The 17548-nt window shown below is 43.5% G+C and overlaps 1 protein-coding gene across 1 annotated transcript in view; it reads right to left on the reverse strand.

The window, feature by feature from the left end:
• TMEM132B (transmembrane protein 132B) overlaps positions 1-17548 on the reverse strand; it is a 209846-nt gene that overhangs the window by 34525 nt on the left and 157773 nt on the right. Inside the window, exon 5 of the mRNA XM_088065185.1 lies at positions 4987-5130. Within this exon, the coding sequence (XP_087921311.1) occupies positions 4987-5130 (144 nt within the window). The remainder of the gene's footprint in view (positions 1-4986; positions 5131-17548) is intronic.

Genomic DNA, 17548 nt, shown 5'->3' on the forward strand with positions numbered 1-17548 from the left:
GCAGACACATTGTAGAGAGATCTGATGTGCTCTCCTGCCCATCCCTAATGACCCATAAAGATGAACTTTGTTTGAGGACACAGAGAATGGGCTTTTTATCCAAAATAACCAGAAATTGTAAGAAGCTCTAATTTATAAGTTTGATGAATTGCAAACAGCTTGATGATAATTCATTATCGCCCTAACTTAGGCATATCTGACTATGGAGACAAAAGGCAAGATGTTAAACAAGACAATTCTTTCTCATCCTGGGACAGGAGCGTCCCTGTCATCGCCACGGCCCTGCTGAGACAGAGACAACAACGCCGAGAGCTCAACCACAACTCCTCAGGCCCACAAAGACTCCTCACAATCCTGCTGCTCAGCTGAGGAAGGTTCCCTGGCACAGAGCTGCTGCCTGCCAGGCAGCAGGGGCGTCAGTGTGGCAGGAGCTGTGCCATGCAGCTCCCGTGGACAGCTGGCCACGGACTGCCACCGACCTGGGGCTGCTCACTGCTGGCTCCATCCCTGCCACTAACCAGGTGACATTAAAAGGATGGCATGGACAGGGAGAAGGACTCACCAAATTAAACACTCATGCTTCAAAAGCTTTTTCAGCCTCACAGCCCCAGCCCAGCCCCTGCTATCACATCTCCAGGGCTGCCAATCCTCGGCCATTTCACTGAAGAAAAAGATCACTCAGAAAATAAGATCTAGTTCAAAATTAATAATGCAACAAGCCAAGTGGCATCCAAGTAAATCCATCATAAAAACAAGCAGAGAGGATTTTCACTGCTTCCAGAAAGAGTGTGGCCTCCTGCAGGAAGGTAATTTCTGCACGAGTGACCAGAAAATAAAGCTGTTAGGTAATACAGTGATAGGTGCTCAAAAATATGATAGATGGAGGAACAAGATTAGCTCTGCTTTATGCACAAGTCCATTTCATTCTTGATCACATACTTTAATGGCAAAGCAGCTGCAGAACTTGCGAATTACAAGCTCTGGCTTTGTTTCCAGAGCTGCTGCATAAATAGTTGTATTTAACAACTCCAGGCAGGCGCTTCCTTCTGTAAATTGTCCTCAGAATGTGCTGTGAGTCTGCAGCAAAGAATTGTTCTCAAAAAATCAGTGTCATCTAAATTGGAGAAGCTGAGTATATCCCTCCATTTCCCTGTTTGCTTTTTGCCCCTGGATCCCTGCAGCAGTTTTTGTTCTGGGGTTGGAGATCTCTGTGCCCAGGGCTGTTGGACAAGGTTCTCAGTCACTCATTGCTTTGTCTGGAAGAGGGAAGAACTCTCCTCAGATTTAATCTATTTCAGCCATTACCTTTCCTGTCTTTGTTACACTGGTTTTTTTCTACACATTAGATAAAGCCTGGCTGGCTGCTGCCAGGAAAATTAGGTCTTCTATTGTTTTACCATTAATTATGGAGAGTTCAAGATAAGGTTTGTGTCCGAAAAGTAGAGGGCAGGAGCAGTTTGAATTTTACTTTCATTATAATTAGACAGGAAATTATGAAAAGGTGAAAAATAATTCATTGAAGAGCTTTCCTCCAGCAAGATAACAAGGAAGGCACATTCTGGCACAGATGGAGTTCACGGGATATTATTGAACACCATTGTTCTCAGCGTGCTGTGCTGGGCACGGGAATGCTCCTACTGCATTCATGTGGGGCAGAAATGGGCAGGGGGAGGCCCCTGACTCCCTGCTGTTCTACTGAGGGCCTTTTCTCCTGCAAAAATAATAAAAATTAGGCTAAATGAGTTCATGGTGTAAGGCATTGAGTGACTACAGAGATTAACTGGAACATCCAGTCACTTTGTGCGTAACTTGCAAAGGACATGGAGTTATGAGCGATCGAAGGATGAATTAATTGGGCAGCTGTCTCACGTTCACTTACTGAGATAAACAGTTGGACTAAGAAGCTGTCCTCATTAGAATTTCTCCATTTGATGCTGATGGTGATTTTTACAGCTACCACGAAACTCCAGAGTCTTCAGAATTTTCCTTCATGTGGAATTACTGCAGTTCAAGCTTTTAAAGGCACTTTTACAAAGGAGGGCATGAACCTCGCCTGGAGCTTCCAACTAAAGGCTGGCCATGCCAAAGCCCCTCAGGGTCCATTTCCTTCTACAAAAAAAACCTTCTGGAACCAACTTCTGCCAAGTTCCCACCATTTCTTTCCTTCCATCTTCACAACCCGATGTATTTATTTAGGGTTTGCAGGAAAAGCAGGACACAGGGAGAGAAGTCCTGGAAGAGAAGAGTGTGTGGCAGAAGAGCACTGAGGTTATTGAGGTGAAGATGAGGATTTTTGGCCATCCAGATCCAACAGAAGATTTAGAAACCATATAATGCAGGTGGAGGAGGGGAGAAGGATTCATTTCTTTCCTTGTTGGCAGATAAGGAAACAAGATTCCAAGGGGAATGAGTGATTTACCCACAGTCACACAGGAAATCGGCAAGAGATATGGAAATTAATGCTGAGAAGCATTTCAGTGCCTTAAGCATAAAGTCAATCTTTTCCCTCAAATGCCAACAGCATTAAATGTTCCTTTTAAATAATGGAATAAGCACAAGACTTTCATTGACTTACAGGAATGTTTCCATCAAAATATTTTAGAGGGCAGCCAGTTCCATGGAAGGGGACTAATGTCCAAATCTGGGAAGCAGGGATTGGGATGAACTAAAGCAAGTTCTGCTCTCAGGTTCCTGTGAGGATCATATGCTAAAAATGCAAGGTCCAAAAACCCCAGGTGTGTTTTGTTATATTTACCAGTAATCAGGTAGGCTTTGGGAAAAAGGGGCTGGAATATTCTCTGGGTGGGAAGCTGTTAGGCTGGGGGATAGAGGGATGAGGACAGGGAAGATTCACATCTCTGGCACACAAATAAATCACTTGTCCATCTCTTGTGCCTTTGCCCATCTCTGAGCAGTATCAGGTCGCTGCCCAGAGAAACATATTTTGTATAAATACATAAGAGCTGGGGTGGAAACCTGTTTTTATTTAATCTAGCTTAATGTCTTAACTGAAAATAATGAAGTTAGAGCAATGATCAAAGAATTGTCTCATTAATTGGCTATTAAATCATTAGCTATTAAACAGAAATAAAAGGTTAAGAATGCAACGCTCTATTCTGCCCAAAAGAATACAAATATGTCTCCAGCATCAAAGAAACAATAAAGGCAGAATTAATAGTGAAAAGAAGCTTAAGATAAGGCAATTAGATCCAAAATGCCTGACAGCTCTCATTAGAGGGTTTAGCACTACAACCTATATGGAAAAAGCAACAGAAATTCAGAAGCAAAGTCAATATTGACTTTACCAAAGGGGCTTGTAAACGCAATATGCATTTTTCTGAAAAAATATAGGCACATAAAGCCTGCACTAAATTTTAACTCAGCTAATTAATTGTTATGGATTCAATCTTGCAACCAATACATATATTTGCAGTTAAAAAATTATGCCTTTGGTCTCAGTAATTTGTGACTGAAATTATGCAAGTATGCTGCAATTTTCACAAAAATAACATTACTCCCAGTTTGTATCACCAGGATGAGGCAACATCAACCCAGCAAAGACCACGTTCAGTCCTCTTGGGTTTGTTCATTATGTCAAAATATCTGAGAGACAGGTATCAGGTCTGGGAGAGGGTCCCAGGGGAATTGCCTACTGCCAGTGATTTGAGACCCAAATCATTTCCTGAGGCAGGCAAATGAAGACCTGATTAATATCAAATCATTAGCAGCAAAAAAAATATTGAAAATAATAATAATAATAATAATAAAAAAATACAGTGTAAATCCTGTCTGGTTCAGTCCAGTACTCTCAAAGTACAGCAAGACCTAGAAACTCAATTAATAAAAATAGTCCCCACACACCATCTTTTGGATGTGGTTTTCTGAAGTGCAAAAAGAAGACAATCTCAGCAATAAGTTGATGATACAGAACTTGATGCTTGAGTTTATAATATCCAAGACATTGTTCATGTTTATCAACTGATAAATAACAGTCACTAATCAGATAATAGCTGTATGCTACACAGAGAAAAAATATAAAAAATAGCAATATTTATCACAGCAGTCTTTTCCTTTGATAATTAATTTACTCATAAACAAAGATATTCATCCATGTTCCTCTGGTAACGACCTTCAAATAAATTTGGTTTCCAGCAAAAGGAAATGGGATTTTTTTCTTTCCCTATCTGATACCTAAGGGAAAATATGGAGCCCATAAATAATACCAAAACCCCCCAACCTGCACAGAATTCTCTGCAGTCAATTTTTAAGTTCATTTGAAACAAGAACACCCCCAAACCACATAAAAAAACCAAATTAATCTATTAAAGATATTCAAAAGCACCTCTTTTATGCCTAAAAATAATAATGATGAGCTAAAAGCTGAAAGCCATGCAATGGTGTCAGAAGTCAGGCAGGCAGAGTCTTGATAAAGTCACATTAGCACAATTTTCATTGCCATGTCAGGGACACAGAACCACTTGAACATAATATTTTAAAAAACCCACTAAAACACAGCACAACATTGTTTAAAAGCTTGCAGCTCTCATTTCAAGACTTTTTGCAATATGGTTGTTATTTCCCATTCCTGTCACTCTTCCAGATGTTGGGGATCTTTAATTGTAAAGAACTCTTGAGTGTTGATGCAGCCAGAGCACGAAGGGAAGTGCCTGCCCTCTGTGCCAATATTCTGCATTACTGCTGCTGGAGAACAGCCCCACAGGAGCACAGACCCCTCTGGGAGGAGCTGATCCCTGCCTGGGATCACCATCACATCCTTTCTCAGCAGCACTGGGCAGCAGAGGAGCACTGGGCAGCTCTGCACCAGCCCTGGGACCGACCCTGCAGGACCTCCCTTGTCACCAGCACCCTCCACCGCCAGCAGCCAGCACTGGGGAACGACTGGCCTATGGAAAATCCCAGTATGGGGCTGCTGGAGGAGGATTAAAATTGATAAACTGCATTCTCCAGCTCGTGCAGGGGCCTCACCTTTACGACGTCTTCGTCAGCAGATCTGCACTCGGTGGAGTCCGAGACGTCGACCACGGAGCCGTCCTCCTGCACTGCGACCACCTTGACTGGAACAGCCACCATCCTGCCCGTGAGGATGGCTGTGTTGAGGATTTCCGTGTCCTGGGTCACACACAAACACAGCACAGGCGTCAGAGGAGCACAACACCACGGGAACGTCACAGGGCTCACCACAGAGCCACGGGGATGGGACCCCCCCTCGCACCCCTCCAGCTCCCTGCAATGTTTTAACCACTTTCTAAGCCAAAGGCCGCATCAGGACCACCAAGGCCTGGCTCTGACAAACGTGGCTTTGCTCCTTTTGAGCCCATTTACAGGTTTGGCTGAGGGCAGTGGGATCTCCGAGCACAGCCCTGCTCAGTGGGATCTCCAGGACAACTCCTCCCACTCCAACTCCAAACCACCCCAGCTGGTGCCAGTGCTTTGGGAGGTGATTATCCACCAGCACAACAGCATCTCTTCCATCCTGCTCCAGCTAACTCAGCTGTGATTTGGCCATTTATTTCCATAAATACATTAGGAGAAAAACTATGCATCCATATACAATTTTTTTAGTCTTTCCCCATCAAAATCCCACCTAGAGATGCTAAACCACATTTCTCTGCAATCCTGATGAATTCACAGTGCTGGCACTCTAATGACTCCATTAACACAGCCTTCCTTGGTGCGGCTGCAGCTTGATTAATTACTCCAAATGAGTTTCTACAGAGGCCCCTGCCTGGCATAAGCAGGTACAGGCTGGAGAGGAGCAGCCTCTGCAGAAGCAGTGCTGACTGCCAGCCCAAAAGTTGACACAAAAGCAGGGTAAGGAATGATCTGGGATTTCACAGGGATTCATTCTGGCCCTCTGGAAAAGCCTGGGATAGGAAATACTGCTCTGAATCAATCCCCTTTTCATTTCTCAACTTCCATAAAACTAATTGCTTGCCAGTTGATTGGGGGGGGGAAAGAAAATTAAAAAAAAAAAAGTTGCTTCGAACTAATCTGACGTTAAATTCCATTATTAGAATTGGTGGAAGAAGGAATGGATTTTAGTGAAAAATTTGATGGCAGCTTGCATTGGGAGATATATCCACTATCATTTGCTCTGGCTGCTGCCTAGATTGATAGAGAATAATGGGCATTGACCACAAGCTAAGGACAGCTGGAGAAGACCAATAAATACTTGCAACTAAGATGTATTATTAATCAATATTCGGAACCTTCTGCAAAAAGCGCCCTGAATTAAATGAGCTGCAGCACTAATAGCAGTGCCAGCTACCTCCGAGAGCCTACGAGATGTTTATGGGCAGCCACGGCCCAGAAAAGCATCGAGCACACACTCGAGTCCATTTCTGATCAGAACAGCACTAAAAGGATGTGCTCAGCCTCACACTCAGACTTCAATGTGATTTAAGAGTCATCCTGAGCAGAGAAGCTTTTGGAAAAACACCTCAGGAAATAAGTGCAGGCTTTGTTCTGTTCTCTGCGAGGCACAAACCAGATGTTTGCCACAGTAAATGACTGTCTAGTTTTTGTTTCTGCTGAATGGGCTCATTTATAACCAGCTGCCAGCCAGGAGAGAGGGACACTGGCAAAGAGATGAGTATGTGACAGAAGTGGAAGTGTGAGAACACAACCGAGAATCCTTTACAAAGACTGAGATTTGAACAAGGCTGAGGAGAAAATGCACTGCCAGGTGAAAGAAAGCATTTAGGTGCATCTCTGGTGGAAAAAGGTTTTATAAGACAGACAAAGAGAAACTGAAGGTAATTCATCCACAAGTCAGAGAAGAGGTGGTTGGATTTCACCACTGAACACATCCCATATATCCTAAGCCCTCAAATAGCAGATATTTGATGAAGACCTGGTGGTCCTGTGTCAAACGGCTCGTGAAGAGCATTTCTCCAACATCCTCCAACAACAGATGATCTTCAATGCATCTGGGGGAAATCTATTTTGGCCAAGGTCACAAACAATGAGCACATGACCAATTCCATTTCCCAGCTCTGTGTTAGCACAGCTGTGAACTCCTCCAGGGCTTGTGTGCAGCCACTGCCCGACCCAGAGCACTACGAGCCAGGGATTAAAGGCTTCTCTGGACTCTGCTGGACTTGGAGCCAGCTCCTCAGCAGCCCTGATGGATTTCTCGTTTGTTTTTCGTGCTGTTTGTTCTATCACCCGGGTGTTGACCAGCCTGAGTGGCAAAGCACAAAGAAGCCTCCAGCCTCCTTTGAAGTCTAAGTGCTCTTTAGCTGCCAAAGCTGCAGGCAGACTTTGATGCACTGAAGGACAAAGTAAAGTTTCAAAAGGCATTTGCATTCCTTTCATAAGCTCCTGGTGAAGATGAGCAGGAGAAGAACAAGCAGCAGAACTGTCCTGAACTTTCCCAGCACATACAGGAACCCCCCGTGCTAATTAGCTGGTGCAGCCTGACAAACCCTGCGTTTCACTGGTAAGCAATTCCACCACAGAAATCAGTATTTCAGATGCCTGATGCCTGGAGTGAGTGTTACACAAATATAATGGGCTGTGTAAAGGCCTTTTTAAGAGCTGGCTATTTATAAACTGCAAAAATACATTTCCTCTGAGGAAGAAATATGAACTGACTGTCCAGTAGATTTATAAACAGACTTTTTAGTGCTTCTTCAACAAGTCATAACATTTCATCTAAATTCTGTAACGCTTGGTTTCCATTTCCATGGTAGGGTTTACTGCAGGAAAAGAGCTCCTAAACTTTAGCCCCCTGTGCTGGTGATTACTGACAGCACCTGGAACGTAGAGAGGGGTCACTGTGCTGATTTACTTGGCTAAGTTCTCCCACATGGCACAGGAAACATCAACAACAACAGCCAGGGACCACCAGCACAATCCTCTAACTCTGGGCACTGCAAGGTCCCTGGGGAAAAAACTGGGAATCCTTTCCCATTTCCTTTGTTGAGGGTTTCAGATCTTGTCCAACTCCTTCAGCTCAGCAGCCTGGGTGGAAGCTACACATTCATATCACAGGCTCCATCCCTGACTAATAATAATAATAATAATAATAATAATAATAATAATAATAATAATAATAATAATAATAATAATAATAATAATGATGATGTGTGTGTGCTTATCTGCAGCTCTCTCTGTACCTGAATGTATTTGCACTTCAGCAGAGCTCTTCTTAATTACAACTGTAACCTGCTAATAGCATTTCTTTGTTGTCTGAAGGAATCTACTTCTTATGCAGCCCAGGCCAAATTAAAATTTAATACAACATCAGGTCGCAACAGAACTAGGAAGCAAATGACAGCTGTTTAATTAAAACCTAAAGCTGATTAGATGGCACTACTGAGAGAAATACTCAAGAGGAAGAGCTGAAAACTACTGGAACTCAAGGCTGGGATAATGGCTTTATTTAAATATGAATAAATGCTGCACACAGCCCTAGTAAATGTTTGACAACTGGTGGGTTTGGACAAATGTGGATGAAAAGGGAATGGGAGATGTGTCAGGAGTCATGGGAGAGCTCTGGCTGCTGTTCCCTGCGGATGGAGCTGGGATTCCTGAGGATGGGCAGGCAAATCTCCAGGCACAAAGTTCCCAATAGTTGTCCTTGAAACAACACCACAGTGACCTGAGTGCTCCTTAGGCAGGTGGTTCTGTGGCAGCTCCCCCAGCTCCCTTAAGCACCACCACACAGCACTTCACCCTCTTTGGTTGAAAAATAGAGACATGGAAAGAAATGGATTCTACATCTCCCAGGAAAGCACCCGAGGAGCCAGGAGCTGCTCCCAGTTTAGCTGCTCCCAGTTTAGCTGCTCCCAGTTTAGCTGCTCCCAGTTTAGCTGCTCCCAGTTTAGCTGCTCCCAGTTTAGCTGCTCCCAGTTTAGCTGATTCCTGCCCCTGGGAGCAGCCAGCACCCTTCCCACCAAGCCTGGCAGTCCCAGCAGCCCAGGCTCCCCTGACAGGAATCATCCCTGTGATTAATGCACGAGCTGCCTGCGCTCTTCTAGAGGTTAACAAAACATGCTACAGTACACTAAACCCAATAAACACTCAATTGTAAATCAGGAGGGAAACCTAAAGCCAACCCTATTCCACTGACAAATGCTACAGTTAAATGCCTTTTGGCATTTAGCTGAAATGACTGTCTTTAGTGAGGAAGGCAGAGAGCTGGAACATTTGTCTGTAGAATTGCATTCCTTCATTATTATTTCTTTCCCCAGAGTGTAGCTCACGAAAATACATTTGTAATATTAGAAGGAGTCTTTTAGGAACCAGTTCTTCTGCCTGGAAACGGCATCTCTTAAAAAATGTAAATTACAGGGCAGATTGTGACGTGTGGGCTGGGCTAGGGGAGGGTTTTTTATTTGATAAATTATTCACCACCTTTTGCTTCAGATCAAAGAGCAAGGCAATATAAATCCATTAAGCAAGTTTAATATATAAATTAGATGCTTTGCTGAAATTATTATAATCCACAGCAATTCTGTACTTTTCCCCCCTTGTGGCTGAATACCATTTTAGGTTTCCAATACATATTAATGAAGCCTGGGTGTGAGAAAACTCCATTGTGTCAGGTGAGATGTGGCGTTCTGTCACCCAAAGGCAAGAACAAACAACTGGGATTACGTGTTTATGAAAGATTAGAAAATATAATCTTGCAAAGAGATGACATTTTTTGACCTTTTTTCCTTCCTCATTTCCTTTCCTTCAAGCAGCATTTCAGAGCAGCCACTTGTGGAATCTCCCGTTTCCCGAGCTCTCAGGTGGCAGCACGAGTTCCCCTGCCCTGACCCCACTGTGCTGCAGGAGGATCATTCCCACTCCCCACCAACATCCCCAGCTCTGTTTCCTCATCCCAGCCTGCAGGATCACTGCCAGGAGGGGTCAGCTCTGGCAGATGGACAATCACAAGCTCTGCAGCCTCTCCTGTCCGAGCTAAAGGTCATCCTCCATCTCCTTTGGTTACAAAGGGTTTCTGTGCTGCAGGGTCCCCAGGGAAGGACAGGCAGGTGCAGGTGTTCTGCAGGAGGAATTAATGCAGACTGAACCGAGGCTCCTAATCACTGCTTCTCACTGAACAATGTAAGCAGCAGCCATTAGCCTAATTGAATATTATTCTAGATGTGTATCAGTGCTGCAAAAACAATTTGCTTTAGCACAAAAAAGCACGATCCAGAGACTCCAAAGTAGAGTATCATTTCAGAACTTGTCTTTTTGCCATGGAGACACTGAAGGAAACTCTGATCTTAGCAGAGTGAACCTGGCACACACAGCCAGCGGGAGGGGCGATTCTGTCTTGGAGCTCATGAAAACTAAAGCTGAGATTTACTCCATTTCACGTTTTTCTCACAAAGGAAACTCAGCTCATTGTGAGGTTTATGTAGGATGAATAAGCAAAACCTACTGCTGAAGGTGAAACCTGATTAGACACACAGAGACTGTCATTTCTGTGACCTGAGGCAGTTTGGGGTTTATTTTTGTAACTCAGAACAGAGCTGCCCCCATTAAGCAAAGGTTCAGAACACAGCCTGGTACACTTGGCAGAAATAATTGCAACCTGTCAGGCAGACTCCTCTGTGCCTTCTGCACGAGCAAAGCCCTTTCCTGAGCCTGGGCTCAGGTTATTTCTCTCCTCATGTCCAAACATGCTTCGTGACACCTCTCAAACACACACCTGAGGCTGCAGGAGCTGGGGAGCAGCTATTGTGTACCTGATTTTAAACATCTGCAGAGAGGACAGCCAGCAAGAGCTCCTGGCTCGTGTGTCAGGACCTTTTAGCCAAGAAACACAGGGCCTAAGTCAGCCTAAAAGTCTGGTAAACTCTGCCAGTCATTCACACTGGAATTTATGCTCTGTTCAGAAAGCTGTGCAGGATCTGAACATTCTGACACACTAAAGCCCATCCTTCTCAACAGCAGGTGACTGGGAATCACTTTAAAGCATATTTAGAGTTTCACAGTTCATTTAAAGATACTGTTTTTTCCTTTTTTGTTCCAGAGAAACATAATCATGTTCTGACTTAATAAAATTGTGGCTCCCCTCCCACTGAAATCAAACAATATCCCCCTGCAAGTGAACACACAATGGGCAGAGCTCTCTGCTCAAGAGCAGGGAGTGTACAAACTGATCAGCAAAGGATTGTTTCAAATGGCCACAAAATCATTAATCTGAACATCCCTCAAAGGCATTGTTTTCTCCACAGAGAAGTCTAAGGAGGCCATGCCTTGCCATGGAACATAATTACCAGATCCACTTGAGTACCATCAGCAAAGATACAATTTTCTGGCTCTGTATGTTTGTCCCACAGGCTTGATAATATGTGATGACATCGGGGATGGCCGTTCTGAAAAGTTTCCTTCAGACACGTCTCTAACTCTTTTCCTGCTCTTGACAATTTCTTTCAGACTGGGTTGGAGGGAGGGTTTCTAGAGGGAATTCTCTGCCACTGGTGCAGTGGGAGAGCTGGCAACTCAATGGCTTGAAAAGGCTTCAGTTTCACAAGCACAAAACTGCAGACACTGAAACATAAGGTTGTGGATCACGTGAGTTTAGCGCCGCAATCTGTGTGCTCATCTTCTTCCACGAGCACTACCTGGGCAGAAATCCATGTCCTTCTGTAATAACAGCTGTTTAATGCTACAGAAGGATGCACAAATTAATTACAGCTTGTCTACACCACATCCCAACATGCTGCAGGAGCATCAGCACGAAGGGAGCGTGGTTCTCCCCTGCTCTGGACACGGTGACTTGCTCCCCTCAGCCATTCCCAGTGGCTGTGGCTTAGGAAAACCTATTGATGAGCAGGAAAAGATCCATGGGAAAGCAACCACTACATTGTGCAAAATCCTCTGAGTTCTGATAGGAAACAGCTGTCCAGCATTCACTCACTGGGCAGGGGGTCAGAAGAAGTGGATTTTATGTCTTCCCCCTCAGCACAGTTCAAATACATTAACTGTATTTGAGAAGTGAATTATGGGGTTCAAATGGAATAGAGGTCTGTGAGATGCTCACATTCATTGTCCTGCAAAAGGAGGATTTTATTATCCAAACAACACGGATCTGGCAGGAAAGACCTGTGCCTTACCCAAAGAGCTCCTATTTTTTATTCTTGCAGTCAGGCTGTCTTGTAGTTACCAATTTCAGCTATTTAGCTAATTTCCTTGCACAGGGCTGGTGTGAGGTGCAGGGAGCACACTCCCCCCTGCAGGACTGGCTCTCCCCAGAGCCACTCAGCCTGCAGCCAGTGATTCATTCCTGCCACTCCACGGCCAGGACAGCACCAGAGCTGCTTTGGAAGATTTATCTCTCTCCACTGCCTATTAAAGGGCCCAGATGTCTCTTTATACTTGAAGTCAAGAATTAGGGGAGAGAATCTCTATCCCTGGATGCTTTCAAATCTATAAACACTCAGTACCTACACACAACTGTTGGCTCCTTCACTCCAGGCAGTTAAAATCATTTTTACACCCCTGCACGATCCACGCAGTGACACAGACTCACAAATGATGCACCTTTTATCTGCTTCACTTAATAAAGTTCCCCACTGCTGTTTGGGATGCAGGGGGAATAAAAACACATCTGTAACCAATGCAGCATCAGCCTTTTCTATCCTTCCACGCTCGGAGCTTCCTGCTGCTTTGTTCCCTGATTTTGGGAGCATCCATGAACTGCACACTGCTCATCCCTGCTCTGCCACCCCACTCAGATGAACCCTGTCATGTCATCAGCACTGAGCTTCCACCTAAACAAACACTGAAGATCTCACCTGGCTGTGTTTGGCACTGCCTGAGAATGTTTTTGGTTTGGGGGAAACAAATCAGCTTCTTGACAAAAATCAAAGAGTGTAAAGAAGACAGCTTGGAGAATATTTTCTTTTGAAAAAAAACCCGTAAAATTAAAAAGTGGGATTTTTTTTCAAATCAGAGCATTGATTTATTTGAGGTGAGTTTTTGAGAGTTTTCTGACTGATCTGAGAACTACTGGAGGAGTTTTACTTCCTTCCTCTGCCTCGTCTTGGCTTGAGTTTTGTTCTTGACTTTAATTTCAGTCTGCTCACCTTGAGTGACGTTCCACCTTGTTCTGACATGTCCCTGTGTCTGATTATTTCTTTTCCTGCTCAACTTTTACAAAGAACAACCTCTTTTTTATTCAAGTTCAGAACAAAATCCCTTTTTTGTTTTCATGATTGAATTTCTCAGTGAACTCTTGTGCAGTGTATTTATTTCCTGCAGACTAGGACAATATCATCTGTGTTTCAAAAGCTGAACTGCTGCTGTCAGAACATCAATATTTTTCCAGGGTCCATCAGTTTTTAGGAAACACAGACCCTCAAATGAAAGAATGTGTTAAGAATCTGTGAGAAGGTAATAAAAAAAAGACTGACTGGAGGTAGTAACTACAATAAAGACCAAGTACCCACACAAATGTAAAACTTCAGTGAAATCAGCATCAAACAATTGGATTTTTGATCTTTTCCATCTCTCTTCCATCTGTTCTAAGAATTAGCTAGAGAGTGATTTATTTAAGCTAGTGCTTCTAGTACCTAGTCTTCCCACAATATTTCCACACCAATTCTCAGCTCTGCCAAGGACAACAGGACAGTTATTTTCATTCTACATCTGAAATAACTGAGGCCACCAGGCCAGTGACAGATGAGGATATATATTATATATATTATATATATTCCATGTTCCCAGACCCAGGTCCATGCCTGTTCTGTGGTTACACTCAAACTTGCTGTCTCCAGGCTGTTGGTTCTGACCAATTCCAATACCAATTTCCACACCTTTCCTACTAAGTGGCCTTTTTGCATAACAAGTAAATAAGGATTTTATTGGCAGCTTCACAGAAATTGAGCTGTGCAACAAAGCAAATATCAGTGACTGCAGCAGAAGGCTCCAAATGCAGCAGCAGATGAAAGCAAAGGAAGAAATGCAGTATTACTTGCCACCCTTCTTAAGTGGAAAATAATAATGGGATATGAGTTTATAATGCCACTGGCAGCTGCAGGAAAATCACTAATATGAAATTAATATGAAACTATTGCAAAGTGTTCCCCTCTGAGGGGGCTTCCAATGCCAGCTCCCAGGTGGTTTGAAATGGGACAAGGGAGATGACAGCAATGTTTCTCAGGAATAGACAGTGACAGAGTTATTGGTTTTCAATAGAAGCATTCTGTAAACAGACAAAGGTCTCCCACTCATTATTCTATGGAGGCAAGTAAATATCAAAATCACAGCACATTTCCTTGATAAAGGATTTTAACACTGGTCCCTTGTTCTTACACCTCAGCACCAAACTCAGACCAGGCTGGGATTCCAAGGTAGTTTCAAATTTTTTCATTTTAAGCTGTTTGTAAACGATGTGAAAGAGTGGCTGACTTGGTTTTCAAACAACAGGCACTGAGGGAAAGTGAAAAAAGAGTTCTGTCTTTGCTTCCAAAGTACTGTCTTCATAATTAGCCTTTAGAAGTCATTAAGACATGATTTAAATTCACACCTCACAGTCTGTTTCTTTAGAACCTGTTCCACTATGAGAAATGGGAAAAGCACTGTTTTTCCACGGGGATAAACTGGGTACAGCAAGAGAGGGAAAGGAGAATTCCCCAATTTGTGTTGAAGGACTCATCTACAAGAGCTTTGTGAGTGAAGGAAAGCCTCTCCCATTTTCTGCCATGTCCCTAATGAGTGACACAGAAATACACCCTGAGCTGCAGACAGAAATCAGGTCAGCCCTGCTGGACTGTTCAAATAAAAGGAATATTTGCAATTCTCCTCCATTAAGGATATTTATCTCCCTTAAAACTGGCTGCGTTAACCATTCGTTCTTTACTTTCCCTCTGAAAATTGGCAAGTTTTCAAATGATAATATATTTCTCTCTTCTTTTGCACTGCCAGTTTGGAGCTGTTGATTGCTGTAAGGTGGGAGGAAGGCCAGGGTGAGGCCATGTCCCTTCTGTCCTGACAGGGTGCCCTCGGTGCACATTGCTCCTGCTAAATGGACAGACAAACACAGCACAAGATGCTTTTTGCAGAAAACACAGCTGAAGAAAACATCTGGCTCTCTGGCATTTTGACACATCATTTTAGCAAAGAATTGATAAAGGTGGACAAAGCTCTGCACGTAAAGGCCTCCAGAAACCTGACACAAAATTACCACGCAGGACAGAGCAAGCTCTCCTCACCTTCCACCTCTGAGCCCTTTGGCTCCTTTCCTTGCTTTTCCCCACCTTGGAATATTTATCATTGTCCTCCCCTCCTGGGGATATTTCACCCTTGGTTGGCACAGATGTGGGGCAGTAATTCTCACAGTTTGTTTTCAAAGTGCTCCTCCAAAAAGGGAGGCTCTTACCTAAATCAAATTACACATGGTGATTAAAGGATCTTAATTAAACTACTGCATTTTCAATTTTTCCAGGCAACAGGAATGATCTGGCAATGGATAAAATGGACCTTGAAACACAAATCACATTTCTCTATACCTTTGGTCCTTTGGTACGATGCAAGAATTTTCCAAAAGTCCAAAAATTACTGCCAGAAGGCTCCTCTACCAAAAAGCAAAACAAGGTAATCAAACATTTCCCTCTGCATTCTCTTGTGCTTTTTCAAGTTTGTTTTCATGGCCAATATGATACAAAGTGGTCAACCAGGGCCAAGCTTCTCAAGTCACAGCAACTACATCCAACACACCTTTCTATTTGTTTTTGATTTTTTTGTCAAATGACCCTGACATTCAGCTACCTGCCCACCAGTTCCACTCCCTCAAATGTGCCACTTCAATGCTGGTTTTATTCCTCTTTGTTAATGAGAGCAGTTGTGCAAGTTGTTGATTTAGTTTGGGATTTTTCTCCCAGCAGCGTTGCAATTAATTCTGGTACAGAGATCCAATGCAACCTGACAAAAGCCATTATGGAGAACAACCTGGAATTAAAATTGCACTTCTTCCTAAAGACAAGATGTGACAGGAGAGGAAGAGGAGGGTTCCTGGCCAGGCCTGGGACACGCTGGGCAGGAGAACGTCTGAGGCAGCCAGGGCTGCTCCCTCCTCTGCAGCAGCATTTCTGCTTTGGTTTCCTTTGCTTTTCCTCTTTTCTTGGACAAGAATCTCAAAACCAAAGTTTCAATCTAAAAAGCCTCACTCCAGCAGACACTGCAATTCCAGAGGGGAATAAACCTATAATCTGGGAAAATCAAGGCACAGGAAGACATCAGACTCTATTAAGCATAGCTGGGTGCAGCTGCTGTAGTCTGTATTTCACCAACTTTTGTGATAGCTCTTCCCACTTTTTCTGCATGGTCTCTTGGGGTAAACAAAGCCAGAAACCCTGCATTTGACAGAAAAAACATTGACATGAAAGGTGGGCTGGGATATGATATATAAAGATTTTGCTATTTTTACATGTGCAGTGATATTTAGAAAGGTTGGGAATGATGTTTAGATCTCATTTATTTCCGGTCAAATGGATTGCCAGAGGATTTTCCTGACAGTGGCTGTCTACAGTTCCATGGCACTGAATATACAGAAAATGTGCGAGGTCCTGGGCTTTCATTCACAAAACGCTGCAAAATGAATTCAGCTGGGATGGGAGCTGCAGCCTTTTTGTGTGTGTGTGTGATTTTCAGAGCACAACAGCCCTGAGAACACACCTGTCTCTCCAGGGCAGTCACTGCAGATTGATGGAGAATTACAACCACCAGCCCTGGGTTAATTTTACAGCTTGTCCTCACCTCTGCAGCACCAAAGTAAAAGGGGCAATGTGTGATTTCTGCTGCTCCAAGGGAAGCCCCCATTTATCTCTCCAAGAGCCAGTGTCACTTTACAGAGAGTTTCTCACACTAAGTGGTCTGACAGGCCTTTCACCAATGACTACAACTTTATATTCAGTATTTTGCTCACGTGCCCGCAAGGAACAGTACAAACATGATTATACATTGAAAAAAAAAAAAAATCCACAATGATTAATTAAGTAGATTAACCTCTGAAACACTTGGACAGCTGTTTCAACATGCTGTCTTTGAGGGCAATATGCTGAAACAGCTGTTCTTACACATAAGGTAAAACTGTCCGCTTTGTTCTGCAATGTGAACACTCAGGGCCTGTTCCGTGTCTTGGTGACTTTAACCCACACCTGGAGCGTTGCCAAGGTTCTGTAGAAATTGCACACATCCCTTTTTTTATCAGCTTATTAGCAGCTTCACCAATGTCAACTCATTTGCTCAGCAATATGCTCAAAACCAGAGTCAAGTGGCTTTCTGTCATCTTTACACAGCATCTACACTCTCTGCAGCAAGATCCTCCCAGAGTGCATGAATGAATTTGATTATTTTTTTGTATGTGGTTTTACAATAGCACAAGTGTTCCTTAAATGGAAAGCATGTGCTGGTTCATGGAGCTTTCTCTCCCTGTTTCCAAGGCGACTCAATACACAGCCACATGCAAACACACGTGCGTGCTATTAATATTCCTTCTGGAGGGGGAAAATATCTTCATTTATCAATGAAACACTCAACAGCTTCTGTAGGAGTGAAAGACTCAGACAAACTTCTCACA

This window comes from Pseudopodoces humilis, chromosome 20 (genome assembly GCF_049639895.1).
Source record: "Pseudopodoces humilis isolate 2021_Gansu_Grassland_sample_001 chromosome 20, ASM4963989v1, whole genome shotgun sequence".
Classification (NCBI taxonomy): Eukaryota; Metazoa; Chordata; class Aves; order Passeriformes; family Paridae; genus Pseudopodoces; species Pseudopodoces humilis.